At 47.5% G+C, this 24,649-nt stretch overlaps 1 protein-coding gene across 1 annotated transcript; it reads right to left on the reverse strand.

The window, feature by feature from the left end:
- Positions 1-14,663: 14,663 nt before the first annotated feature.
- On the reverse strand, positions 14,664-20,404 carry LOC123136493 (glutathione synthetase, chloroplastic). Its single transcript, XM_044555874.1, has 13 exons — positions 20,082-20,404; positions 18,607-18,776; positions 18,246-18,321; positions 17,985-18,115; positions 17,301-17,423; positions 17,124-17,204; positions 16,773-16,853; positions 16,626-16,695; positions 16,241-16,362; positions 15,918-16,057; positions 15,646-15,838; positions 15,419-15,545; positions 14,664-15,147 (listed from the first exon to the last, which is right to left on the reverse strand). Exons 1-13 carry the CDS (start codon positions 20,346-20,348, stop codon positions 15,145-15,147), a joined length of 1,584 nt encoding a protein of 527 aa, XP_044411809.1. The 5' UTR covers positions 20,349-20,404; the 3' UTR covers positions 14,664-15,144.
- Positions 20,405-24,649: the final 4,245 nt, after the last annotated feature.

Here is a 24,649-nt window from a genome sequence, read left to right on the forward strand (position 1 = left end):
CGCCAAGTGTTTTCTTCCGTGGCTTCTTGAATTTCTTTGGGGCGCAGCTCCACCACTTTACCCCAAACTCTATTGCCTATCTTGCCGCGTTCGTGTCCATGTGTGAGGGCTTCCTGGGCTATCGACCGCACTGGGGTTTGTTCAAGCATATATTCACGTGTCGCTCTCAGACCGTGAAGAAGGCGAGCCCAGGTGATGAGAGGACCCGAGTCGTCCAAATGTGTGGGGGTCTGGGGATCCAGGTGAGGAATAAGAGCACCTTCCCGCCCATGACCTTTCCCGAGTCCGTCAGAGGCTGGCAGTCGACTTGGTTCTACTGCCAGGTCCAGTCGATGCCAGGGCAGTCGAGTGGACTCCCTCCGTTTACCATGGACCGAGTGAACAAGCCCTCCCCTCTGAAGCTGATTCCGGAGGAGAAAGCTGACGTGAAGATGTTGATGGAGCGCGTGGTGCAGTTGGTTCGGGAGGGAGTGACGGGCATGGACCTCCTGGAGGTCTTCCTCAGGCGTCGCATCCAGCCCCTTCAGTTCCGGAGCCACTGCATGTGGTTGTACCGTGGGACCGAAGACGAGACTAGAGTCCATCCAGAAGCAGTCGATGACGTCACTCTGGAAAGATGGATGGTAGCCGTTACCGGAAACAAGGATAACCCACGCGGAGTCAGAAGGATTCCTCCACTCGACCACAACAGCGATCCAAACAAGGTACACTTGCCCTGCTCTCCACTGCGCTCTTGTCGCATTCATTTCTGTTTACCCTGCCGACTGGTCGACTGATCCTTGTCTGGACATCTGCTAGGCCCTCACCGAGCTGTACTCGATGCCCAATGGGGCACAAGCTTCGACTGAGGAGGGCGAGGCGAGCGGGGGCGAGAGCCAGGAAGAGGAGGAATGGGACTCGGATGTTGCAGAGGATGATGACGACGATGATGATGATGACGGTGATGAAGATGACGTCGAGGACGAGGAAGAAGAGGAGGAGGAGGTCGTACCACCGCGCTCAGAAAGGCGGTCGAAGCTTGTCCACGACCCTTCGACTGAACGTGGTAAGGGGGTTGCGACCGCTGTCAGTCGACCAAGCGCCCTCGGACCACCTCTCCGGTGCCGACTGAAAAGGCGCCGAAGCAGCCCAGGGCGGCCTCGTCGAAGACGATCAAGCTCCTACCGAAGATGAAGGTGTCCATCCCCACCATATCAGGGTAATCGTGCTGCTGAATCTTCTTATTTTGTGTGGACTTTGTCTCTGGTCGACGCTGAAGTTAGTCGACTGACCCTTTGGAGTTGCAGTGCTGCTACTTCTGAAACCTCAGCCCGGGCTGATGACCACGAGATGGAGGACGCAGCAACTTCGAACCCAAGTACTGTATTCTTAACGCCGTTCTTAGTCGACTGACTCGCGATCTCTGATCTTGATGTCGACTGACTCGTGATCTCTGATCCTGATTCTTCTCCGTAGCTCCACCCAATACTGTTATCAATCTCCCTGATGATGATGAGGATGAAGAGCCGCTGAAGCGCAGGAGGAGTCGGAAAGCGTCCGCCAGTAAGGTGCCTCAGGATGTGACGGCGCCTGAGATTCTGACTGTGGAGGAAGAGAACACCACTCGACACACGGTGTCCTTCGCAGATCCATTGACGAGTGCTCAGCAGCCCTCCCTCTTCACGACGCACCACGTCCCAGAGGACCAAGCTGGCGCAGCGAAGGAGGCGATACTCCAGGCGGGGATCATGATGGAGCAGCTGAAGACCATCCGGGATGCGAGCCAGGCGGCTTATGACGCCAGTTCTGCCCTCCAAAGCAATGTCCAGGTCAGTCGACCACTGTTTGTTCTGTTGGATATGCTACCAAAAACTTTTCCTTTCCGGAATTTATAGTAGTCACCCACTGGGTGTGTCGAATAAACTCCGTGTTAGCGGGGGCACGCTGAGTGCACCCGCTGGGTGTAGTCCCCAAGGCTAAGGTCGACTGCTGGCAGTCGGCCTTAGGCTTTATGATGTCAATTTTTCTGTCAGTCGACTATGTCGACTGGATTTCACAAACCGGTGGGGGCACGCTGAGTGCATCCACTGGGTGTAGTCCCCGAGACTGTGGTCGACTGCTTGCAGTTGATCACAGTCTTAAAGAATACATCTCGTTTTTTTTTTAGGTCGACTGGTCGACTTTGTCTTCAACAGGATTAGTGGGGGCACGCTGAGTGCACCCACTGGGTGTAGTCCCCGAGACTACGGTCAAATGCTTGTATTCGGCTGTAGTCTTAGAATCGTGTGTTTTTTCCTTTTTCACTCGGAAGTGAATTATATTTGACATTTAGTCGATTGGTTCTTCGCAGAACTCCTGTGATCTTGTGGCTCGCTACTCTGAGCTGGAAAACAAGCACACTCAACTCGAGCTGAGCTTGAAGCTGGTTCAAGAGAAGCTGACGAAGGCAAAGGAGGAGACCGAAGGTATGTTTGGTGAGACCTTGACGACTGCTTTTCCCCTTGCTTGTTTCAAAATCTGACCTTGCTGTAACTCGCAGGTAAGGTAAGGGAGGCCCAACAGAAGAAAGACCTCGAACTCGCTGAGAAGATCAAGCTTGCTGACGAGAAGTTAGCTTCAGTCACCAAGCTTGAACAAGACAATACCAATCTGAAAGCTGCCCTTGGGATCGCCAACAAGGAGGTCAGTCGACTAAAAACTGATAAAGCTGCCCTGACCGACCAAGTCAGCAAATTGACTGGAAAGAAAACTGATCTGGAGGCCTTCCTGAGTAGTCTTGCCAAGAAGTTGTTTCTTATGCTTGAAGGTAAACCTCTATGCTTGGCAAACATTTCCAATTGTGGTTTTTCCATTCGACCATCCCCTTGACTTAGTGATCATCCTTGCAGAATTTTGTCAAAACTTTGAAGAAGAAACTAGCCGGCTGGAGCCAAACCTCGACCCCGTCAATTCCCCGGTGAACGACGAAGTTGCCATGGATGTTTTCCGACTGGAGTCTCGTGTTGCAGCTGTCGTGGACTATCTCGCAAGGCTGAAGGCCGCCACATCTCGCATCGACTCGACGCTCTGGCCTGAGGAGACACTTCAGAATGACCTTGAGTCGCTGATGGCCCGCTTAAATACGATCCCTGGTCGAGTGCAGGAATGGAAGAAGTCCTCGGCTCGGTGTGGTGCGGATGTTGCTCTGTGTCTGGCCCGAGTCCACTGTAAAGATGCGCGAGAAGAGAAGCTGGCGGCTCTTCGGGTGGCCAACACCAAGAAGCACGACTTCAGGTCCTTTATGGAAACTTTCCTTGCAGCTGCCACTCGGATCGCCGACGGAATTGACCTTGATGAATTCGTTGCTCCTTCCAGCCCTCCACAGGAGGGGTAAAAAACTTCTTCTGGCTCGACGCTTTAAATTTGCCTCGGTATGCCGAGTGGAATTGTAACCGATAAACCTTAACAGGCTTAACGCCTGAGCACTCTCGGTTCCTTTAGATATCGATTCAAACTTGAATTTGGTGCTTGAATACGATTGCCTTTGGCTCGAAATGTCTTTTGCAGGTTCAAAGCAAGGCGCCTTTACTGCGATTGACTTATTCTTCAGTCCACTTAGGCGAGCACTGTGCTGCAGCTAAGCCCCCGAGTGAGAGGTTTACTCTTCACTCGGCAGGATTTTGATAACTTAGGCGAGTGCTTGGACTGCAGCTAAGCCTCCGAGTGAGAGGGTTGCTCTTCACTCGGTAGGATTTTTATAACTTAGGCGAGCGTAGGGCTGCAGCTAAGCCTCCGAGTGAAAGTCCGGCTTACCACTCGGTAGGATTTTGATAACTTAGGCGAGTGCTTGGACTGCAGCTAAGCCCCCGAGTGAGAGGGTTGCTCTTCACTCGGTAGGATTTTTATAACTTAGGCGAGTGCTTGGACTGCAGCTAAGCCCCCGAGTGAGAGGGTTGCTCTTCACTCGGTAGGATTTTTATAACTTAGGCGAGCACAGGGCTGCAGCTAAGCCCCCGAGTGAGAGGCTTACTCTTCACTCGGTAGGATTTTTATAACTTAGGCGAGTGCTTCGACTGCAGCTAAGCCCCCGAGTGAGAGGGTTGCTCTTCACTCGGTAGGATTTTGATAACTTAGGCGAGTGCTTGGACTGCAGCTAAGCCCCCGAGTGAGAGGGTTGCTCTTCACTCGATAGGATTTTGATAACTTAGGCGAGTGCTTGGACTGCAACTAAGCCTCCGAGTGAGAGGGTTGCTCTTCACTCGGTAGGATTTTTATAACTTAGGCGAGTGCTTGGACTGCAGCTAAGCCCCCGAGTGAGAGGGTTGTTCTTCACTCGGTAGGATTTTGATAACTTAGGCGAGTGCTTGGACTGCAGCTAAGCCCCCGAATGAGAGGGTTGCTCTTCACTCGGTAGGATTTTGATAACTTAGGCGAGTGCTTGGACTGCAGCTAAGCCCCCGAGTGAGAGGGTTGCTCTTCACTCGGTAGGATTTTGATAACTTAGGCGAGTGCTTGGACTGCAGCTAAGCCCCCGAGTGAGAGGGTTGCTCTTCACTCGGTAGGATTTTTATAACTTAGGCGAGTGCTTGGACTGCAGCTAAGCCCCCGAGTGAGAGGGTTGCTCTTCACTCGGTAGGATTTTTATAACTTAGGCGAGCACAGGGCTGCAGCTAAGCCCCCGAGTGAGAGGCTTGCTCTTCACTCGGTAGGATTTTGATAACTTAGGCGAGTCCTTGGACTGCAGCTAAGCCTCCGAGTGGAAGGCTGGCTTACCACTCGGTAGGATTTTGATAACTTAGGCGAAACGGATTCGCAGCTAAGCCTTCGAGTGGGAGTCTGGCTCACCACTCGGTAGGATTTTTACAAACTTAGGCGAAACGGATTCGCAGCTAAGTCACCCACTGAGGGGGAATTTTATTGGACAAAAATAAAAAGTGACAGAAATTATGGAGGAACTATGACACTATTATTTTGAGGTCCATGAACTACAGAAGTACTTTATTGCAACTCATCCGAGTGATAAAACTTAAGTGTAAAATGGGCGGAGTAGTTCCGCGTTCCAAGCTCGGGGCTCGTCGATATTATGCTCGACGTTGTAAAGACGGTACGCCCCGTTGTGGAGAACCTTGGTGACGATGAAGGGGCCTTCCCAAGAAGGAGCAAGCTTGTGTGGTTTGTGCTGATCCACTCGGAGAACTAAATCCCCTTCCTGGAAGGCTCGACCTCTCACATTTCTGGCGTGGAAATGACGCAAATCTTGTTGGTAGATGGTCGAGCGGATCAGAGCCATCTCCCTTTCTTCTTCTAAAAGGTCGACTGCGTCCTGCCGCGCCTGTTCAGGCTCTGCTTCGTTGTAGATTTCAACTCGAGGAGCATTGTGGAGAAGATCACTCGGCAAGACTGCTTCAGCTCCGTAGACCAAGAAGAATGGAGTTCTTCCGGTCGACCGATTAGGCGTGGTCCGCAGCCCCCAAAGCACTGAGGGAAGTTCGTCTACCCAGGCTCCAGCCGCGTGTTTGAGATCACGCATCAGTCGAGGCTTCAATCCCTTAAGAATCAGTCCATTAGCTCGCTCTGCTTGTCCATTCGACTGCGGATGGGCGACTGAAGCGTAGTCGACCCGTGTGCCTTGGGAGTTGCAGAAATCTCTGAATTCCTCTGAGTCAAAGTTTGACCCATTATCCGTAATGATGCTGTGCGGGACTCCATATCTGAATATTAGTTCCCTGATGAAGCTAACAGCAGTACCGGTGTCAAGGTTCTTGATTGGTTTAGCCTCGATCCACTTGGTGAACTTGTCGACTGCTACCAGTACATGCGTGAAGCCACTTCGTCCTGTTCTCAAAGGACCGACCATGTCCAGTCCCCATACTGCGAAAGGCCAAACGAGTGGGATGGTCTTCAGGGCCGACGCAGGCTTGTGCGACATATTCGAGTAGAACTGACATCCCTCGCACTTATCCACTATATCTTTTGCCATCTCATTCGCCTTTGGCCAGTAAAATCCGGCTCGGTATGCTTTGGCCACGATGGTCCGAGAGGAGGCATGATGACCACAGGTCCCCGAGTGAATATCATTGAGGATGAGTCGACCTTCTTCTGGTGTTATGCACTTCTGACTAACTCCAGTCGCGCTTTCTCTGTATAATTGTCCTTTGATGACGGTAAAGGCCTTAGATCGACGGACGATCTGTCGAGCCTCTTCCTCATCCTCCGGAAGCTCTTTTCTCAGGATATAAGTGACATACGGAACTGTCCAGTAGGGAATGACCACCAAAACCTCCATGATCAAGTCGACCACCGCTGGGACTTCAACTTCAGTCGGATCTGTGGCACTTTTGGGTTGTGGAGTTTCTTCGGTGAAAGGATCTTCTTTGACTGACGGAGTGTGTATATGCTCCAAGAACACACCACTCGGAATGGCTTCTCTCTTGGAACCTATCTTTGCTAGATCATCAGCTGCTTGATTTTTCAGTCGGGGTATATGATGGAGCTCCAACCCCTCGAACTTCTTTTCCAGCTTCCTCACTGCACTGCAGTATCCAGTCATGGCTGGACTTCTCACGTCCCACTCTTTCATCACCTGATTGACCACTAAATCCGAGTCGCCATAGACCATCAGGCGACGGACGCCGAGTGAAATGGCCATGCGCAACCCATATAAGAGGGCCTCATATTCTGCCTCATTGTTGGAGGAATCAAAGTGAATCTGGAGCACATATCTGAGCTTATCTCCTCTGGGGGAAACCAGGACAACCCCAGCACCGGAACCATTCAACATCTTAGAGCCATCAAAAACATTGTCCAATGCTCCGAGTGAACTTCAGTCGGCTGCTGCTGTTCAATCCACTCGGCGAGGAAATCTGCTATTGCCTGGGACTTAATGGCTTTCTTTGCCTCAAACTTGATATCAAGGGGAAGAAGTTCAATCGCCCATTTGGCCACTCGACCAGTTGCATCTCTGTTGTGCAAAATCTCTGATAGTGGAGCATCGCTGACGACTGTGATGGAATGATCAGAGAAATAATGAGCAACCTTCTTTGTGGTCATGTATATTCCATACACAAGCTTCTGATAATGAGGATATCTCTGCTTGGATGGAGTCAAGACTTCAGACAAATAATACACTGGGCGCTGAACTTTGAGAGCTTTTCCTTCTTCTTCCCGCTCGACCGTTAGCACAGTACTGACGACTTGTCCTGTGGCTGCGATATAGAGCAACAGAGGCTCTTTGCTGATTGGAGCAGCAAGCACCGGCTGGGTGGAGAGCAGAGTTTTGAGCTCGGCAAACGCTGCATCAGCTTCTGGAGTCCACTCGAACTTGTCTGTCTTCTTCATCAGTCGGTAAAGAGGCAATGCCTTTTCACCGAGTCGTGAGATGAATCGACTTAATGCGGCCAAGCATCCAGTAAGCTTCTGGACATCGTGCACTCGCACAGGGCGTTTCATTCGGAGAATAGTGCCAATCTTCTCTGGGTTAGCGTCGATTCCCCGTTCGGAAACGAGAAAACCGAGTAACTTGCCACCAGGAACTCCAAATGTGCACTTTGATGGATTGAGCTTGATATCATACCTTCTGAGGTTGGCAAATGTTTCGGCGAGATCAGCGAGCAGGTCGGAACCTTTTCGTGACTTGACAACGATATCATCCATATATGCTTCCACATTCCGACTGATTTGAGTGAGTAGACACTTCTGAATCATTCGCATAAATGTGGCTCCGGCATTCTTGAGGCCGAATGGCATGGTGATATAGCAGAAGCACCCGAATGGAGTGATGAAAGCTGTTTTTACCTTGTCGGGTCCGTACAGACGGATCTGGTGGTACCCGGAGTAGGCATCTAAAAAAGATAGCCTCTCGCATCCCGCGGTCGAGTCAACAATTTGATCTATGCGAGGGAGAGGAAAATGATCTTTCGGGCAGGCCCGGTTGATGTGCTTGAAATCAATGCACATTCGGAGCGACTTGTCCTTCTTAGGAACCATGACGACATTAGCGAGCCACTCGGAGTGGTATATCTCTCGGATAAATCCTGCCGCCAACAGTCGAGCCACTTCTTCACCAATGGCTTTTCTCTTCTGGACGGCGGACCGCCGAAGATGCTCTTTGACTGGTTTTGCAGATGAGTCGACTCTTAGGCGATGCTCAGCCAGTCCCCTGGGAACACCTGGCATGTCAGCGGGCTTCCATGCAAAAATGTCCCAGTTCTCACGGAGGAACTGGATGAGCGCTTCTTCCTATTTTGGGTCGAGTGTTGTGGAGATGCGGGTCGGAGCTGCATAGGGTCGGTCGGGTGAATGTGAACAGGCTTCGTCTCACCGGACGACTAGAATGCAGACTCTGTGGCGGGTTTCTTTGATCGCAGCAAGTCACTCGGATCTGCGTTTTGCTTGTATTCTTCGAACTCGACCGCTGTCACCTGGGAATCGACAATCTTGGAGCCCTTCTGAAAGCACTCTTCTGCCTTTTTCCGATCACCGGTGACAGTGATCACTCCTTTGGGGCCGGGCATCTTCAATTTGAGGTATACGTAGCATGGTCGAGCCATGAACCGTGCGTAAGCTGGTCTCCCCAAAATGGCATGATATGCACTCTGAAAATCCACGGCCTCAAACGTCAACTTTTCTTTGCGAAAGTGTTTCGAATCACCAAACACCACATCCAAAGCTATTTGGCCGAGTGACTCGGCTTTCTTCCCTGGTATAACTCCATGAAAGCTCATGTTACTAGTGCTCAGTCGGGACATCGGAATGCCCATTCCTTTCAGTGTGTCTACATACAACAAATTCAGCCCACTTCCACCATCCATCAGCACCTTTGTCAGTCGAGTGCCTTCGACAACTGGATCGACCACCAAAGCTTGCCTCCCCGGGGTGGCAATATGAGTCGGGTGATCAGATTGGTCGAATGTGATGGGTGTTTGAGACCATTTCAGATAATTTGCTTTTGCTGGGGCAACCATGTTCACCTCTCGGTTAATCACTTTCAGTCGACTCCTGCTTTCCACATCTGCAAAGATCATCAGAGTGGAGTTGATATGCGGATATCCTTCCTCACTGTCCTCCTTGTCTTCGGCCTTGTCCGACTCCTTCTCCTTGTCCTTAGATTGTTTTCCCTGAAACTGCTGGATCAGGAGTCGACATTGGCGAGTGGTGTGCTTTGGGTAAATGATATTCCCCTCTTCGTCTTTCTTCGTATGGATGTGACATGGCATATCCATTACGTCGTTCCCTTCTTTATCCTTTACCTTCTTGGAGTTCCAGGATCCTTTTGGTTTCCCCTTAAACTTTCCTTGAGTCACGGCCAGAGCCTCTCCAGGAGCTGCCGGTTCAGCCTTCCGCTTCTGTTTCCGACTGGTGTTTCCTTTTTCCGACTGACTCGGCTTGTGCTTGCCGCTTCGGAGTCGGTCTTCTTCTTTGCCGTTGGCGTACTTGGTAGCAATCTCCATCATCCGACTCAAGGTCATGTCACCGGTTCGACCAAACTTCAAACTCAGTTCTCTGTTCTTGACACCATCTTTGAAGGCGCAGACTGCCTGATGATCAGACACATTCTCCACAGTATGGTGCAAAGTGATCCACCTCTGAATATACTCTCTGAGAGTCTCATTAGCCTTCTGCACGCAGACTTGCAACTCTGTCAATCCAGCTGGTCGCTTGCAAGTTCCTTCAAACGTTCTGATGAACACTCGGGACAGATCTTCCCAAGTGTAAATGCTGCTAGGAGGTAATTGAGTCAACCATGCCCTGGCAGAACCTTCCAGCATGAGGGGCAAGTGCTTCATGGCCACCTCGTCGTTCCCACCACCAATCTGAACTGCCACTCGGTAGTCTTCAAGCCAAGTTTCAGGCTTAGACTCACCAGTGAACTTGCTGACTCCTGTTGCCAACCTGAAATTGGGAGGGATAACTGCGGCTCTGATAGCTCTGCTGAAGCATTCAGGACTAGAAACATGCACTCGACTGCTTGTGGGTACATCTCTGTCGATTCCACCTCGATGGGCTCTGTTCCGGTCGACCAACCCTTGCACGATAATGGATCGCGCGTCGAAGCCTGGTTCTCTGGGGTCGACTGGAACCCTACGCCCTGTACTGTACTGACGCCTATCATCTGGCTGCCGAGGAGCGTAAGACCCACCCCTCGGAGGGGAATTGGGCACTCGACGCCTATCATCTCGGTCGAGTCTGTCGCCATATTGATCTCGCCGATTCTCGCGCCCTTCACGCCGCGGAGGCGATCTGGGGCTGTGAGCCGACTGAACCGTATTCACAGTGACGGATCGACTGTGAATTCTGTTGCGCGACTGAGACACGGCTGAATTCTGATCTCCTGCTGCCCGGAGCAGATCCCTGATCTGCAGCAAACCTCTGCCAGCTTCCGACTGCGAAGGCTGGATGGACTCTGCTATACGGGTCGCAGCTGCTAAATTCTGAATTGGGGTTCGATATACCTGAGTTGGCGGGAAGAGTTGACGTCGACTGGTGTCGGGAACTCGTTGCCGCGCGCGCTCGTCGAGTGCTCGCTGAAGGTTCTCCAGTCGAGTGCGCTCGGCCAAATTGGCCAGACGCGCCTCCTCCAAGGCACGAGCCTCGGGGGTTTCTCCTGCGATGGGAATACGCAGGGGATCCTCGTTCCTACGGCGAAGTTCCTCTCTTTGCAGAGAGTCGAGTGGCTCGGGCTGGTACTCTTCGTAGCCTCGTGTAGGGTCGCCGCCGTCACTTGCTCCACCATCACGGGCGAAGCCAGGGGGACTGTGGGGCCCGTCGACCATCAAGATTTCCGCCGCTGGATCACTGCTACCGCACTCGGATGCAGTCTCTACGGAGCCAGTCGACAGATCGAACAAGCCGTAGAGAGATTCGTCGGGCTCGATTGCCGCAACTTGGGTGGTGGCCGATTGGCGAGCCACCGCGTGCCTCACCCATCGCTGAAGCCTCGACCGGCCCGAGCGCTTGCGCTGGCGGGATACCGGGAGGGTGGACGATGGAGGAGCCGACCGATACTGGGTCGACGGTTGCCGCAGCAGAACGCCGCGGACATATGCACGGAAATGCGTCACACCGTGGACGGGGAGCGCATCAACGTCGAGTGGAGCCTCATGGAGCCACGCGGAGTTGTCGGCGATGAAGGTGAGAGTGCCGAGACGGATCTCTTGACCCCCGACCAAAACTCCAGCAGACACCATGATGAAAGTACTCGGAAGAATCGCAACTTCTCCACAAAATCGCTAAAACACCTGCCCCACGGTGGGCGCCAACTGTCGTGGTTCTAAGCCTGACAGTAGAGTGGGGGTAGGTATGGAGAGGCAAGGTCCTAGCTATGGAGAGGTTGTAAACACAAAGGATGTACGAGTTCAGGCCCTTCTCGGAGGAAGTAACAGCCCTACGTCTCGGAGCCCGGAGGCGGTCGAGTGGATTATGAGTATATGAGTTACAAGGTGCCGAACCTTTCTGCCTGTGGAGGGGGGTGGCTTATATAGAGTGCGCCAGGACCCCAGCCAGCCCACGTAGGAGAGGGTTTAAGGTGAGTTAAGTCTGGGGCGTTACTGGTAACGCCCCACATAAAGTGCCTTTACTATCATAAAGTCTACTTGATTACAGGCCGTTGCAGTGCAGAGTGCCTCTTGACCTTCTGGTGGTCGAGTGAGTCTTCGTGGTCGAGTCCTTCAAGTCAGTCGAGTGAGTCCCTTGTTGGTCGACTGGAAGGCGACCTCTTCTAAGGGCGTCTTTGGGTAAGGTACTTAGATCAGGTCCATGACCCTACCCTAGGTACATGACCCCATCAAGAGGGCCCAGAGATACCTCTCCGACAATCGGAGTGACAAAACCTAATCTCGAAATACGCCAACCCAACATGTACCTTTGGAGACACCTGTAGTACTCCTTTATAATCACCTAGTTACGTTGTGACGTTTGGTAGCACCCAAAGTGTTCCTCCGGTAAACGGGAGTTGCATAATCTCATAGTTACAGGAACATGTATAAGTCATGAAGAAAGCAATAGCAACATACTAAACGATCAAGTGCTAGGCTAACGGAATGGGTCATGTCAATCACATCATTCTCCTAATGATGTGATCCCATTGATCAAATGACAACACATGTCTATGGTTAGGAAACATAACCATCTTTGATTAATGAGCTAGTCAAGTAGAGGCATACTAGTGACTATATGTTTGTCTATGTATTCACACATGTATCATGTTTCCGGTTAATAAAATTCTAGCATGAATAATAAACATTTATCATGAAATAAGGAAATAAATAATAACTTTATTATTGCCTCTAGGGCATATTTCCTTCATATTACACACGGATTTTTCTTCCTGCTAACAAAAGTATGAAAATAACACTTCCATGTATGTGTTCATCACCTCAAAATGGGACAGCGAAAATGGAAACACAATTTTTTCAATCACGTCTTCTCCTCCTTGTTTGCTACTAAGATAAATTATTTTACCTAATTACATACATCATTAAGTACATTAGCACCTAATCTTAACATATAAAATTTAGATTATTGCGACATAACAAAGTAGACCTACGGTTTTCTAACTATAGACTTATTAATAAACATACCACATAAAATAACATACCACATGAAATAACATATCGCATGCAATAAACAATTACAGTACAATTTTTTCTTAATTACCGTATTAAGATTTCCCGCATGTCAATACTAATGGACGCACCTAACATTGCTGCAACATCTTCAACCTACTATTTTAAAAAATAGTTTAAATGCTACATCTCTCGTCTGAAATTATTTCTAACTTCTAAGCACTACCATCGCATAGCTAATAACGAGCTAAAGGACGAACTAATTACCACCCAGCATGCACAAATAAATAAATGTATTACAAAGCTCATACCTTGATCTTCAACTTCGTAGTTCACTTCGCTACACAAATCCTACTCCTGAAGCACTAAATGACTCCAAAAATTAATGAAATAATACCTAACACAACAGAGAACACATAGTTATGAACTAAACAAAAATAGTACAAACTGCATGCATGTGAACCAAACCAACAAAAATGGATAGATCTTACCTTCGTCTATCTTTTCTTCAACTTCAGCATATTCAAAATCCAACTCTAAATCACCCTAAATCACGAATGAAAATGCGTAGTGAGTTTTGCTTTCTCTCTGTTCTTACACGCAGAGAGTAGAAGAGGAGGGCAGAGTGTGCTTGCGCATGGAGCATACGCATACTATATAAAGGAGGAGCATCCCTGTAGTGTCGGCACAACAGTTCCCGCCCGTGAAATTCATCGTCCTCCGCGCGTGGGAATCAGCCCAGTTTGCAACAGCGAGCCCGTGAAATTCGTTGTCATTGCGCGCGTGGGAATGAGGGAAGTTTACGTCGAAATCAGCGCCAGGAATAATCCCACCAGTCTGCAACAGGACCGGTTGTCGGGCCGCATGCAGCACGGCCGCCTCACCCGGTGGCGGCAGGGCCCGCTGTCTCGTCGCGCGTGCAGCTGTCCTGTTGGCCTGGGCGCGGCATGGGCACGAGAGGCCGCCTCACCCAGTGGCGACGTGGCCCACCTGGCCTCGCCCGTTACGTCGCGGCACGATGCACTGTAGGAAAGCCGTTCGGCTGGGGTGGCCGCCTCCTGCGGTGGCGGCAGGGCCCGCCGCCTCTTGGCGTGGCGGCAGGTGCCACGTGTCGCTTGCCGCGCCTGCCGCCACCGCTGAGGGGGTCCTTTTTGTCAAAATGATTCACATGTAGTCTTTTTTGGCAATTCATCTCGGCGAGGGGTCCTTTTGGACAAAAAATTGGTTACCTACCACAGTTATCTACCATGTAGTTACCTATCACATTTTTTTAGGAAGGTTACCTACCACAGTTAGAGCAACTCTAACAGACCCCACAAAACGCGCAGACCCGCAAAATTCCGGCGAGTATGCGGGCTCGGCCTAATTTTCCGGCCAGAACAGAGCCCGCATACTCGCCCGGACCGTAATTTTTTTTTGCCGCAGCCCGCAAACCACACGCCCCGAGCACTATAATTGCGTTTCCGCAACTCGTTTGCGGGTCCAAACCCTATCCCCCCGCTGCCGCGAGCCACCCGATTCTCCTTTCCCTCTCCACATTTCTCGCCGCCGGCGACCACCCGCTCCACCGCCAACGAGAAGGCCGAAGAGTGGCGCCGCATCCGCGCGAAGCAGGCGGCGAAGTACGTCGACCTGTGCAGCTCCGGCGAGGAGGATTGAGCGTCCCTCGGCCTCCACGGCGTCGTCCATTTTGCCGCGACCTCGCCGCCGTCAAATCCGACCCCCTCTAGTACTAGTTAACGTAGCATGTAGTATGATCTATGCTTAATTTGTTGATCATGCAGTATGTATGAACTTTGTAGTATGTGATGTGATGAACTATGTTTGTGAAATTTCTCCCGCGAAAGTGTTTTTTTCAAATTATACAGGTTTAGATACGGTATATGTTCGGCCACGCTAGTTTTTGACCCGCAAATGTGATCTTCGTGAAACCGCAAATGCGTGTTGCGGGTCGAATTTTTACGGGGTCTGCTAGAGTTGCTCTTGTCTACCATGAGGTGCGGGAGAAGCGGATCGAGAGATGGGCATCAGAAAAAAAAACCGGAGATGGACAGCGCGAGTAAAAAGCGCGTGGCCCACGACCTCACACCATCGCGTCGTGTCATCCGCGGACTAAACCGCCAACGCGCGCACCATGCGATCTCAAAATGAACGGCATCCCTAAGTTCGGATCCGTTGCGAGTTTCCGATCGTTCGGAAGATACATTTATCGTTCAGTGAAACAATTATGATGATTTGTCCCCAGACCCAATTCCCACTTGGTACTACAGTACTCCCTCCGTCCGGAAATACTTGTCGGAGAAATGCATAAAAATGAATGTATCTAAAACTAAAATACATCTAGATACATCCATTCCTCCAACGAGTATTTCCGGACGGAGGGAGTACTAAATAAGTACATGAACATGACTAATCTATCTGACCTTTCCAAGGCATATTCCACCTCATATTTTGCACAGGGAAAGCTGCACATGCATTATCTGTTCCTATGCCTGCAGACGGAAGGGACTTGATGCGGAGATGAGAGTTCCAACATTCATCCAACTGTCTGCAAGTTCAGTTCCTCATCCGGTGCATGCTGTCACCAGTGACTTGTAAGTTGTAACCCTGCCACCTTCCTATCTCACTGAAAGAAAGGCAACATGGAGAACAGATGAGATTCAAGTTTTTAAAACAAAATAAAACTAAATTCGAAGTAAAACAGTAATCATGCTAGAATGTTCCAGTAAAACAGCAAACAAGTTCAAGTGACTGGTGAGAGAACATCATTTTTTTCAAGACGGATTGGATTTGACAAGAGACTACACAAACTACCTTTACTGGAAGGAAACCGATAGGTTTCGGACACTTCAAAAATTGAGATCAATAGTAAATGGTTTCTACACCACAATAATCACCTCATCTGTGAGGAGAATGCTGTCCAGAACAGCAAATCCTGCAGCAACTCCGCCTTCGTTTGATGAAGAAACTTTGGTGCGCATCAAGTAACCACATTGGTTATTAATGACTACCTTATCTTTGTTCCTGCAGTTAGCCAATGAAAATTGTATGATTTACTCAGAAAAAAAATTGGAAGGTACATATACAAAGCAAAAGATTTTAGAGCCACCAAAGGATTAACTACCGCAGGTAGGATCCAAATATTCCAAGCTCAGAGATTGAAAGTTCCTCAAAGCAGACACCGCCCTGGACAAGCTGAGTAAGAGAAGCTCTCGGAAAAATCCGCTGCATCAAAATGTAAGCCGCAAGCGCCTCTCCCTGTTCGTTCTTTAGTCTGATCAGTGTTTCTCGCAAATCATGACCATACAAATTGTTCCCTGGAGAGAGATATCAGGATCAAAACAATTTGTGGGGAATTTTTGTGAAAAGGGTTCTATTAAGTGCCAAAGAAATTACCTCCACCTTCTCGTTGAGGTTTCAGGACAAACAAGTCAGGTTTTTCTATTGCTGATTTCACTATTTCTTCATTGTCCAAGCTCCATAACCCTGCGAAGCATTTACGTAGCTTGGCAATGTCTTCCTCGTTGTCAAGGAACCTACGTGTAAATAAGATCAGATGGTGATTAGGAATATGCTTCTGAAAATTAGAACTGTAGGGGGGTTTAATATGACGTGCTACCACCGAGTCTTATGACTATATCTGTAATGCAATATGCACATCATAGGAATAATAAAAATACATATAACCGCCCATCTGTAGCGGACAAAACTTTCATCACCTTTCAAGAACACTAGGTTTTGCTAGCTCTTGCTGGATCTTTTTGGTTCCGACTAAATGGTAGGATATTGAAGGGCACTTAATAGCAGATGATTGTTCAATCAAAAGCCTTGCACTCCATTCCTGAAATCAATATAAGAAGAACGTGCCAAGGTGAAAACTTGCACCAACAAAGGTAAATAGTTATCACATCACTTGACGTGCTGGACATCAGCTTTACAAAACCTACAGTGAAATACACAAACAAAAGAAGATTCCTTAAACAAACATATGATTATGAATGAAATGTTCCTCATTGAAACTTTATCTTAAATCAATTTATGAGATGGGAATTAGCTTCAACTGTGAAAGGGTGTTTGCTAAACATATGTAGTACTAGTACATACCACTTCTGAAGGGTAATCAGTCGGTGCATACCCAGCTCTGAAATACACAACAGCAACAGGTCGTCCATCTCTGCATTTTTGGCAAATTTAAATTTAAGTGATAATAGCAAAAGGTAGGTCTTTCTTCATGTCATACAAGATACATACAGCACAAGTGTTCCATCCGGAAGCACTAGTCCTTCGGCCTCCACCTGTGCCAAAGTTTTCCTAATGGTCATCACACCATGCGTTATAGACAGTTAAGAAAAGTCTCATCTTGATGCAGTTTATTGTGGTATCAATCAGATGACTTGTTGATAATTAAAGTGAACAAGCAATTCAATAGCACAATAGGAAGTTTGTATTGTTTACGTGAACTATAATTCATGAGAAACTAAACAAGCGTCAATAGATTAGAAAACTGTATGAGCAAAAACTTTAACTTGAAAGGATATTTAAGGTTTTGTCGTTTCAGAGGTTTGCAACGAAAGGGAAAAGATAGTACATGCAAAAGGATATGATTCTTTCAAATGATTGATGAGCCAGTACTGGTCGTACATATTTCTTTCTTCAGCTTGAACAACCATCATAACTACAGCGCTGGGCAACCAAGAGGGAAAAAGCATGTCAGTTCATGTTTGCCTTTCCAAATGTTCTCAATAAAATAAACACAAACTATGTAGGTAAACTGTAGACCTTTCATTATTATACTCAACCCATGCCTTGCCCAATGCTTCAGCAAACTGAATGGCTGCCCAGTTCCGAGGAATCCTTTCAGAATCAAGACCTAAGACTTCACCATATTGATTAAGTGAGCTCCTGTACTTAACAAGATAATAGCACTTATCAGGTATTTAGGTTTACTCTTGGAGATCAAAATGAGGAAATCTTTCGGCCATTTCAAGATAAGATGAATACTAGTACTGATTGAGAATGTCATTGTGCCTGATTTCCCACTCGTTGATATAAACATATAGTTAACTCATGCATCAGACATGTTTAAAGAGATCCATTCACAAATCTAAGGATTTGAAAATCTACAATATATGAATACAGTTTATACTATAGATAAAATTGGGGCTTCCAAAATGTTGAATAGGATACTTCTCATGTTCTTGTAGGTATGTAGCTATGTTAAGCAAGCCAATTGACTTGACTTTTACCATTTACAGCATTCACCTTGTGCGCCAATATTCTAAGGGGATAATATAATGGTCAACAAGAATGCTATCTACAGTTGGATTCAGAAATATGTGAGCATGCAATATGTTCAATGAAACACCTCAACTTATGTTTGTAAGAGACTACCAAACAGGGACAAAACGCAAAATGATTCCGTCAAAAGAGTGCAAGTCTGCAGGATATCACGAAAAAGTTCACCTGTGAAGTTCGCTCACAAGAGAGCCTAGACCAGGAAATGATGTTGAGATGGTGTTGAGCTCAATTTGAAGAAGAGAATTTGTTTCAGAATCAAGCATGTAGTCAGATCGATGCAACCCTAAGCGGATATCCTGATGGTGCATTAAGCACTTGTCAGTACCTTACTAACAGAACTGACAAACATATTGTTAAGAAGCACCACTTAAAAGATGCTTTCTCTGAATTCTGAATAAGAAATTACCAACAAACGCAGTTAATTACCTCCTTCTTGTTCACTGCCATCATCTTTGCATGAATTTCTAACAACCTAGCAGTGAAATCGTCAACCTGCTTTGTTCTGAAAAAAAAAAACGCTATTGATTTGGAAGTTCCTTGTCATCTGAAAACAAAACAAATACCTAACTGGCATTTATTTATTTAAAGTAATAATAAAATTGGACTGGTCATGTCAATGATCAGGCTAACAGACAACAAACTGTTCCAAAAGCTTAAGGTCTCAAGGCAGCAGCCTTCTTATGATATGGACCAGTCAAAACTCTAATCCACTTCATGAAAGTTTAAAACAAAGTTCTAGATCCACACATCAACATAAAAAAAAAATCAAATGGAATTTGGAGCTTGCCTAGACAAAGAACCTTGCAAGAACTTCCCATCCAAGCTCACACGATCTACAAGCTCATTGAAAATAGGAGCCAGTTCGCATGCTTGCTTCCAAAAAGATGCTGGAAAACGTGTTGGAAGTAGCGAAAATGGAGCATGAACCAAACCAACACCTGGGACTGTTCCAGATCTCTGCAAGGGGTTGATACTATGTTAGCTGCTAATTCCACAAAGATGCTGGTTTACAACTACAGTTATTTCTCAATTCAAATAGCACTTGAGCAAAGCTAGGTGATGCATGAACGAAGATACCGATACGTCTTGTGGCATTTGAGCGTGAACAGAATAAGAGCATGTCTCAGTGTTGGGCTTGTCACATAAAAAGGGCTTGTCACAAAAAGGGAGAGGACACAACCAAACGTGATGTTCTGTTCATGACGATCAATTGACTCCAACACAAATTTTCGCGCTTTATATCCCAATATTTCACACAGAGGGTCTTCGGTAGCAACACCTAATGTCCAATTAATTCAACTTCTGTGATTTAATTTATACTCCACTTTCTCATACAAAGGATCTTCAGACAGAAACACCTAACATCATGGTGATCCTTAGTTGATTTAATTTATACTCCACCTCTGATTTTTGTACGCACTTAACACGTCAGTTCCATATCAAGGGCAAGTCCTTTTTTTTTCGAAAAGGGGGGCTTCCCCGGCCTCTGCATCAGCATGATGCATACGGCCATCTTATTAAGCATAAAATAGTCCACAAAGTCTCCAAGTCTCAAGGTTGTCAACAAGAAAAGTAAGAAAAGGCTCACACAGAGCCCGAAGGCTAGATACACAAGCTAGCCAAAGCACTTATACATCACAGCCGTTTGGCTCCAAAATAGACAGGTAAACTAATTGCCTATCCTGTTACACGACCGCCATCCAAACCGGCTGAATATATCCCGAGCTACCATCTCCCATCGGATAGCAGCAGTAACCAAAAGCTCCCTGGCCTCCGTCGGAGTGAGTAGCGACCAGGAACGGATAAGAGCCGTTGCTCGGAAGATAACCTGCAAAACATCAAGGGCAAGTCCTACTGGCCAAACAATCCAAACTTCCTGAAAATGGAGCAGGGGCAGCCTACAAAGGACAGACATTCTAGGAGACTTGCGTATTTGTTCATTCTACGGAGATGTGCAGGTTGAAAAGACTCTAAAAAGTACTCCCTCCGTTCCTAAATATAAATCTTTGGAGAGATTCCACCATGTACAGAGCAAAATGAGTGAATCTACACTCTAAAATGATCCGTATGTGGTTCATAGTGGAATCTCTACAAAGACTTATATTTAGGAACGGAGGGAAGTAGTTCTTCTATCACGGAATTTATGGTCAAGTATGCGGAGATAGGCGTCACATTCCCAATTCCTGGACTCCTGAAATGAGTCAAAAGAAGCAGCAAACTTTGGGGCGGGGAAGGAACTAGCGAGTGAGAAGCCGGACGTACCGGGTTGCCGCGGTCGCCGACGACGAGTCCGTGCATGGCACACCACATGGCCGCCGCCTCTACCATCTCCGCCTGCACCGCCGCAGCCTTCCTACCCCCCACCGGCGCCACGCTCGAGGACGGCTCGGCTCTCACTGCCCTCAGGGAACCGACGCGACTGCGGTAAGGGGACGCGCACAAGTCAGCTGCGGCGAGGTGCACCCGGGGCGTCGGGGCGGGGAGGCGGCGGGCGCAGTGGTGATGGGAGGAGGAGACGGAAGAAGACATGGCGGACCAAAGTTTGGGAGTTGCAGTGGGAGTTTCTGCAATTTGTTCCGATTTGTGCCGTGCGTGGCGTCATATGGTCAGACTTTGGGAGTCTCGGAGCAGAGCCGTCACGGTGCTTCCTGCTCTCTCTCCGTCCCACGTCTTTATTTTTGAGTTGTCTTAATTAAAAGGGTTGGACATGCTTTATTGCGTAGTTGGTGTTTTTTGTTGTTGAGAAATTTGTCATTCAAATTACGAATCAGTACAAAGCAGTTGACTCTTACAAGCACACTGAAACGCAAACACAAAGGACCATGAACACCTAAAGTACCCTAAGACAACCATAACACAAAAGGATCTCTGGATCCTTGTGTCATCATCCCTGAATCTTGAGAGAAGACCCCTGCAACAGAAGAATCTGCAACCAGTCGCAAACAGGTCATCATCTTTGATCACGGTACAATTGTCGCCACGCTGCTTCCTTCTTTCTTGACACCAGCGCTGAGAGGGCACGGTACAATTGTCGTTGGTGTTGTTAGGGAAAAAATATAAGGTGTATTCAGAAGTCAAACCTTTTACATTTGATCAAATTTGTAGAGAAGTATATCAAAGTCTATAATGTTAGATCGGTATGATTAGATTCATCATGAAATGAATTTTTATAAATTTTTTGTTTAATATTGTGGGTGTCGATATTTTTGCTCTGAACTTGGTCCAAATTAAAGAAATTCAACTTTTTAAGAAACTAATACCCCTTATAGTTTGGAACTGATGGAATATTTAATTTGACGGGTGGGGGGGGGGGATGATGGAGTGTATTTTATTTTAATTCATAATGCGATGATTTGGTAGACCTTTCATGGTTGATTATATGTTATCCACTAACCAACTTATATTTTCGAGGGGAAATTTCTGCATCGGTGGCTCCATATACTATATTGGTGCTACAATATCACATGATTTTTTTCTAGAAGGTGAGAGGGTGCGTGAGATTGATATGTTTTTATAGGCTAGTTGCTGGTGGTTGATTTAAAAAATCATTGGCACAGTCAAAAACTCAAAAAACGTAAGCCAAATTTAAAATTGAATACCTCAATTGAATGAAAGAATATTCAAAAATTAAGGATGAGAGAGCTTGAGAAGCCCCGGTCAAAATTGGATGTCCCAATTCTAAAATCAATACCTCAATTAATTATGAGGCGTTAAAAATTAGAAAGTATAGTGTATAGTATAAAAAAATCAAATGAAAAAACTTTGAGAAATTATTTACCCGGTTAAAATCGGGTGACCCAATTTTAATTGGAAACCTCAATTGATTGTGGGCTCTTTAAAACTAAGGAGCATAGTATTAGAGGATGTTATAGATCAGCAAGCGATCAGTAACTTAAACGATTTCTCATGCCCATACATTTGTGAAGTGTCTTTCTTGGTTTCGTGCATATAATTGATCAGCCCGAAATATTTTAGGGCTTAATATTGTAAAATTAGCGATGATACCTTTCTACTGTGCCATGCAACTTCCTGACTTTATTAATTGGTCACGTTTCAGCATGCATATGTAACTTTTTTACACGGAAAGTCTATTTGTGCATTTTAGTTTGGATTGGCTACTTTAGTTTTGCATTAAAAAAATGCTTTAGAGTCTGCCACACCTCAATTTTTTTTCGTCCTCCGCCACTGTCCTTAAGCACTGACATTAATAAGTAGCTGATGTTGTTCCCCCTCATGAATGGCCTTTCATATCACCTTTCTAACTCAGCCCATTGAAATCTCCATTCTGATACATCGAAACAGCGACGATCTTGAATTTGCTCTGATCAACACTTCTATGCCTCATGTGGTCATTTCAGCCTTAACTTTGAGAGCATTAGATGTGTACTTAATTCAGATTGCATCGCATGAAACTGACCTACGGCAGAGCATCATGATTTTATCCGCCGTCATTGCTGCCATTGAGGTGTTAAAAACATATACAGAGTATGAAACTGTGTTGTTTCGTGGAAGTACGTTCTGCTATCAGCTTCCTTTGCATGGTTAATTGGTGTCGTTTTACATTCTTATATTTCAGTGTTTCGCTTGAGTGGTTCGTGTCCTTGCAATGAGCTGAGAAGGGCATGTCTTGCAGGGTTTGTCTTGCAGGCACATGACAATAGAAAGTTTTTAACCAAGACACCTAAGATGGGCATTGCATATGACAACAGGCTTCACTGCAAGTTAGCGCCAAGATCTTGAGACAGCATAGCAGACCAAGTTGAAAAAGATGGAATATGTTTTGCCGTACGTAACTCGACGGACTTGCTGTGTATTAGTATGGAGGCAATCTTGGTTGCCAAGAATACATAGGATTACATGAGATCTCAAAGATCAAGTAATAGGAAATAATCCTACCTAATCTATAGTCATAACTACACTGATTACATGCTGAAATATACATTAACATTCCCCCTCAATCTCAACCGGCCACAAGGTTGAGATTGTGTCGTAATTTCTCCAACATGGCTTTTGTAGCAGGTTTAGTGAAAGCATCTGCCACTTGATCACCGGAAGACACAAAGCGAACATCCAAAGCTCCTTGCGCCACCTTTTCTCTTACAAAGTAAAATCCACCTCAATATGCTTTGTCCTCGCATGAAATACTGGATTTGCACTCAAATAGGTGGCACCTAAATTATCACACCACAAAATTGGTGGTCGTGGTAGGAACACTCACAGTTCCCTAAGCACAGATTGTACCCAAGTAACTTCAGCTGTGCCATTTGCTAGTGCCTTGTACTCCGCCTCAGTACTGGATCGTGAAACTGTGGGTTGCTTACGAGCACTCCATGATATCAGGTTAGGACCAAGAAAGACCACAAAACCACCAGTAGAGCGTCTGTCATCGACACATCCTGCCCAGTCAGCGTCAGTGAACACACTCAAAAGTGTGGAGCTTGACCGGCGAATAGAGAGTCCAGTAGTCACAGTACCCTTGATATACCTCAGTATGCGCTTCACCGCCTCCCAATGCACATCAGTGGGTTTGGCTAGATATTGGCACACCTTGTTGACAGCAAATGAAATATCAGGACGAGTGAGGGTAAGATACTGCAATCCTCCAACCATGCTGCGATAGCTAAAAGCATCATCATGACTGAGAGGAGTACCAAGATCTGCTGCCAACTTATCAGTTACTGACATGGGAGTAGAAACTGCCTTGCAATTCTCCATATGAGCACGATGAAGAAGATCATCAGCATACTTGCGTTGAGACAGCACCATTCCCCCTGAATTGTAGGTGGCTTCAATCCCAAGGAAGTAAGAAAGGCGACCAAGGTCCTTGATGGGAAAGGACCCACCTAGAGTGCGAAGCAAACGATCCACTGTATGGGAGCAGGAGCCAGCAATGACAATATCATCAACATAGACCAACATGTAAATAACTACATTGCCTCGCCGGAAAATGAAGAGAGAGGTGTCGGCCTTGGATGAATGAAACCCAAGTTGTTGCAGCCGGTCACTGAGGCGGGAGTACCAAGCCCGCGGAGACCGTTTGAGTCCGTAAATAGACTTCCAAAGCTTGCAAACATGGTGGGGAAATCGAGGATCCTCAAAACCTGGAGGCTGCTGCATGTACACATTCTCATTAAGCAAACCATGAAGAAACGCATTGCTGACATCAATCTGGCGCAAACACCAACCCTGTGAAACTGCAAGTGACAGCACAAGGCGAACAGTGGCCGGTTTAACAACCGGACTGAAAGTGGCAACATAATCAACACCATACTGCTGAGTAAACCCACGAGCAACTAGGCGAGCTTTGTACTTGTCAAGAGAGCCATCAGATCGTTCCTTGAGCTTAAAAATCCACTTACAACTGACGATGTTAGTGCCCGGAGGACGAGGCACAAGTGACCATGTCTGAGTGCGCTGAAGGGCAGTGAACTCCTCTTGCATAGCAGCTGTCCAAGTAGGATCAATAAGAGCCTGCCGATGCGTAGTTGGAACGGAGACGACGGCATTGAAACCGCGACAATACGGATTATATCGGACAGTGCCATCAGATGGAACCTTTGGGCGCCGAATATTGTTCTGTAGGCGTGTGCGAGCACGCTCGGGAGGGGGCGCCGGCGAGGAACCCGACGACGGGGAGTCTGCCGAGGATGCTCCGGCGGTTGCATCTGCACGCACATGTACGCAGTCGACTGCACCAGGCATAGGCGCGTCGGGCGCTGCTCGCCCAGCCCCGTCGGAGGCCGCCGCGTCGGGCGCTGGCGCGCCAGATGCACCTCGCCCAGCCCCGTCGTGTGCATCTGCGTCGTGTGCAGCTGCATCGGACGAAGAGG

Source organism: Triticum aestivum, chromosome 6B, assembly GCF_018294505.1.
Source record: "Triticum aestivum cultivar Chinese Spring chromosome 6B, IWGSC CS RefSeq v2.1, whole genome shotgun sequence".
Lineage (NCBI taxonomy): Eukaryota > Viridiplantae > Streptophyta > Magnoliopsida > Poales > Poaceae > Triticum > Triticum aestivum.

Bases quoted from the DNA above. Each gene is read 5' to 3' on its own strand.
- LOC123136493 (XM_044555874.1), bottom strand. From the start codon at position 20,348: ATGTCTTCTTCCGTCTCCTCCTCCCATCACCACTGCGCCCGCCGCCTC. The intron at 18,116-18,245 runs GTAATTAACTGC...ATGCACCATCAG, and splicing joins TGGCAGTGAACAAGAAGGAG to GATATCCGCTTAGGGTTGCA. The intron at 16,696-16,772 runs GTATGTATCTTG...CCAAAAATGCAG, and splicing joins CCGGATGGAACACTTGTGCT to AGATGGACGACCTGTTGCTG.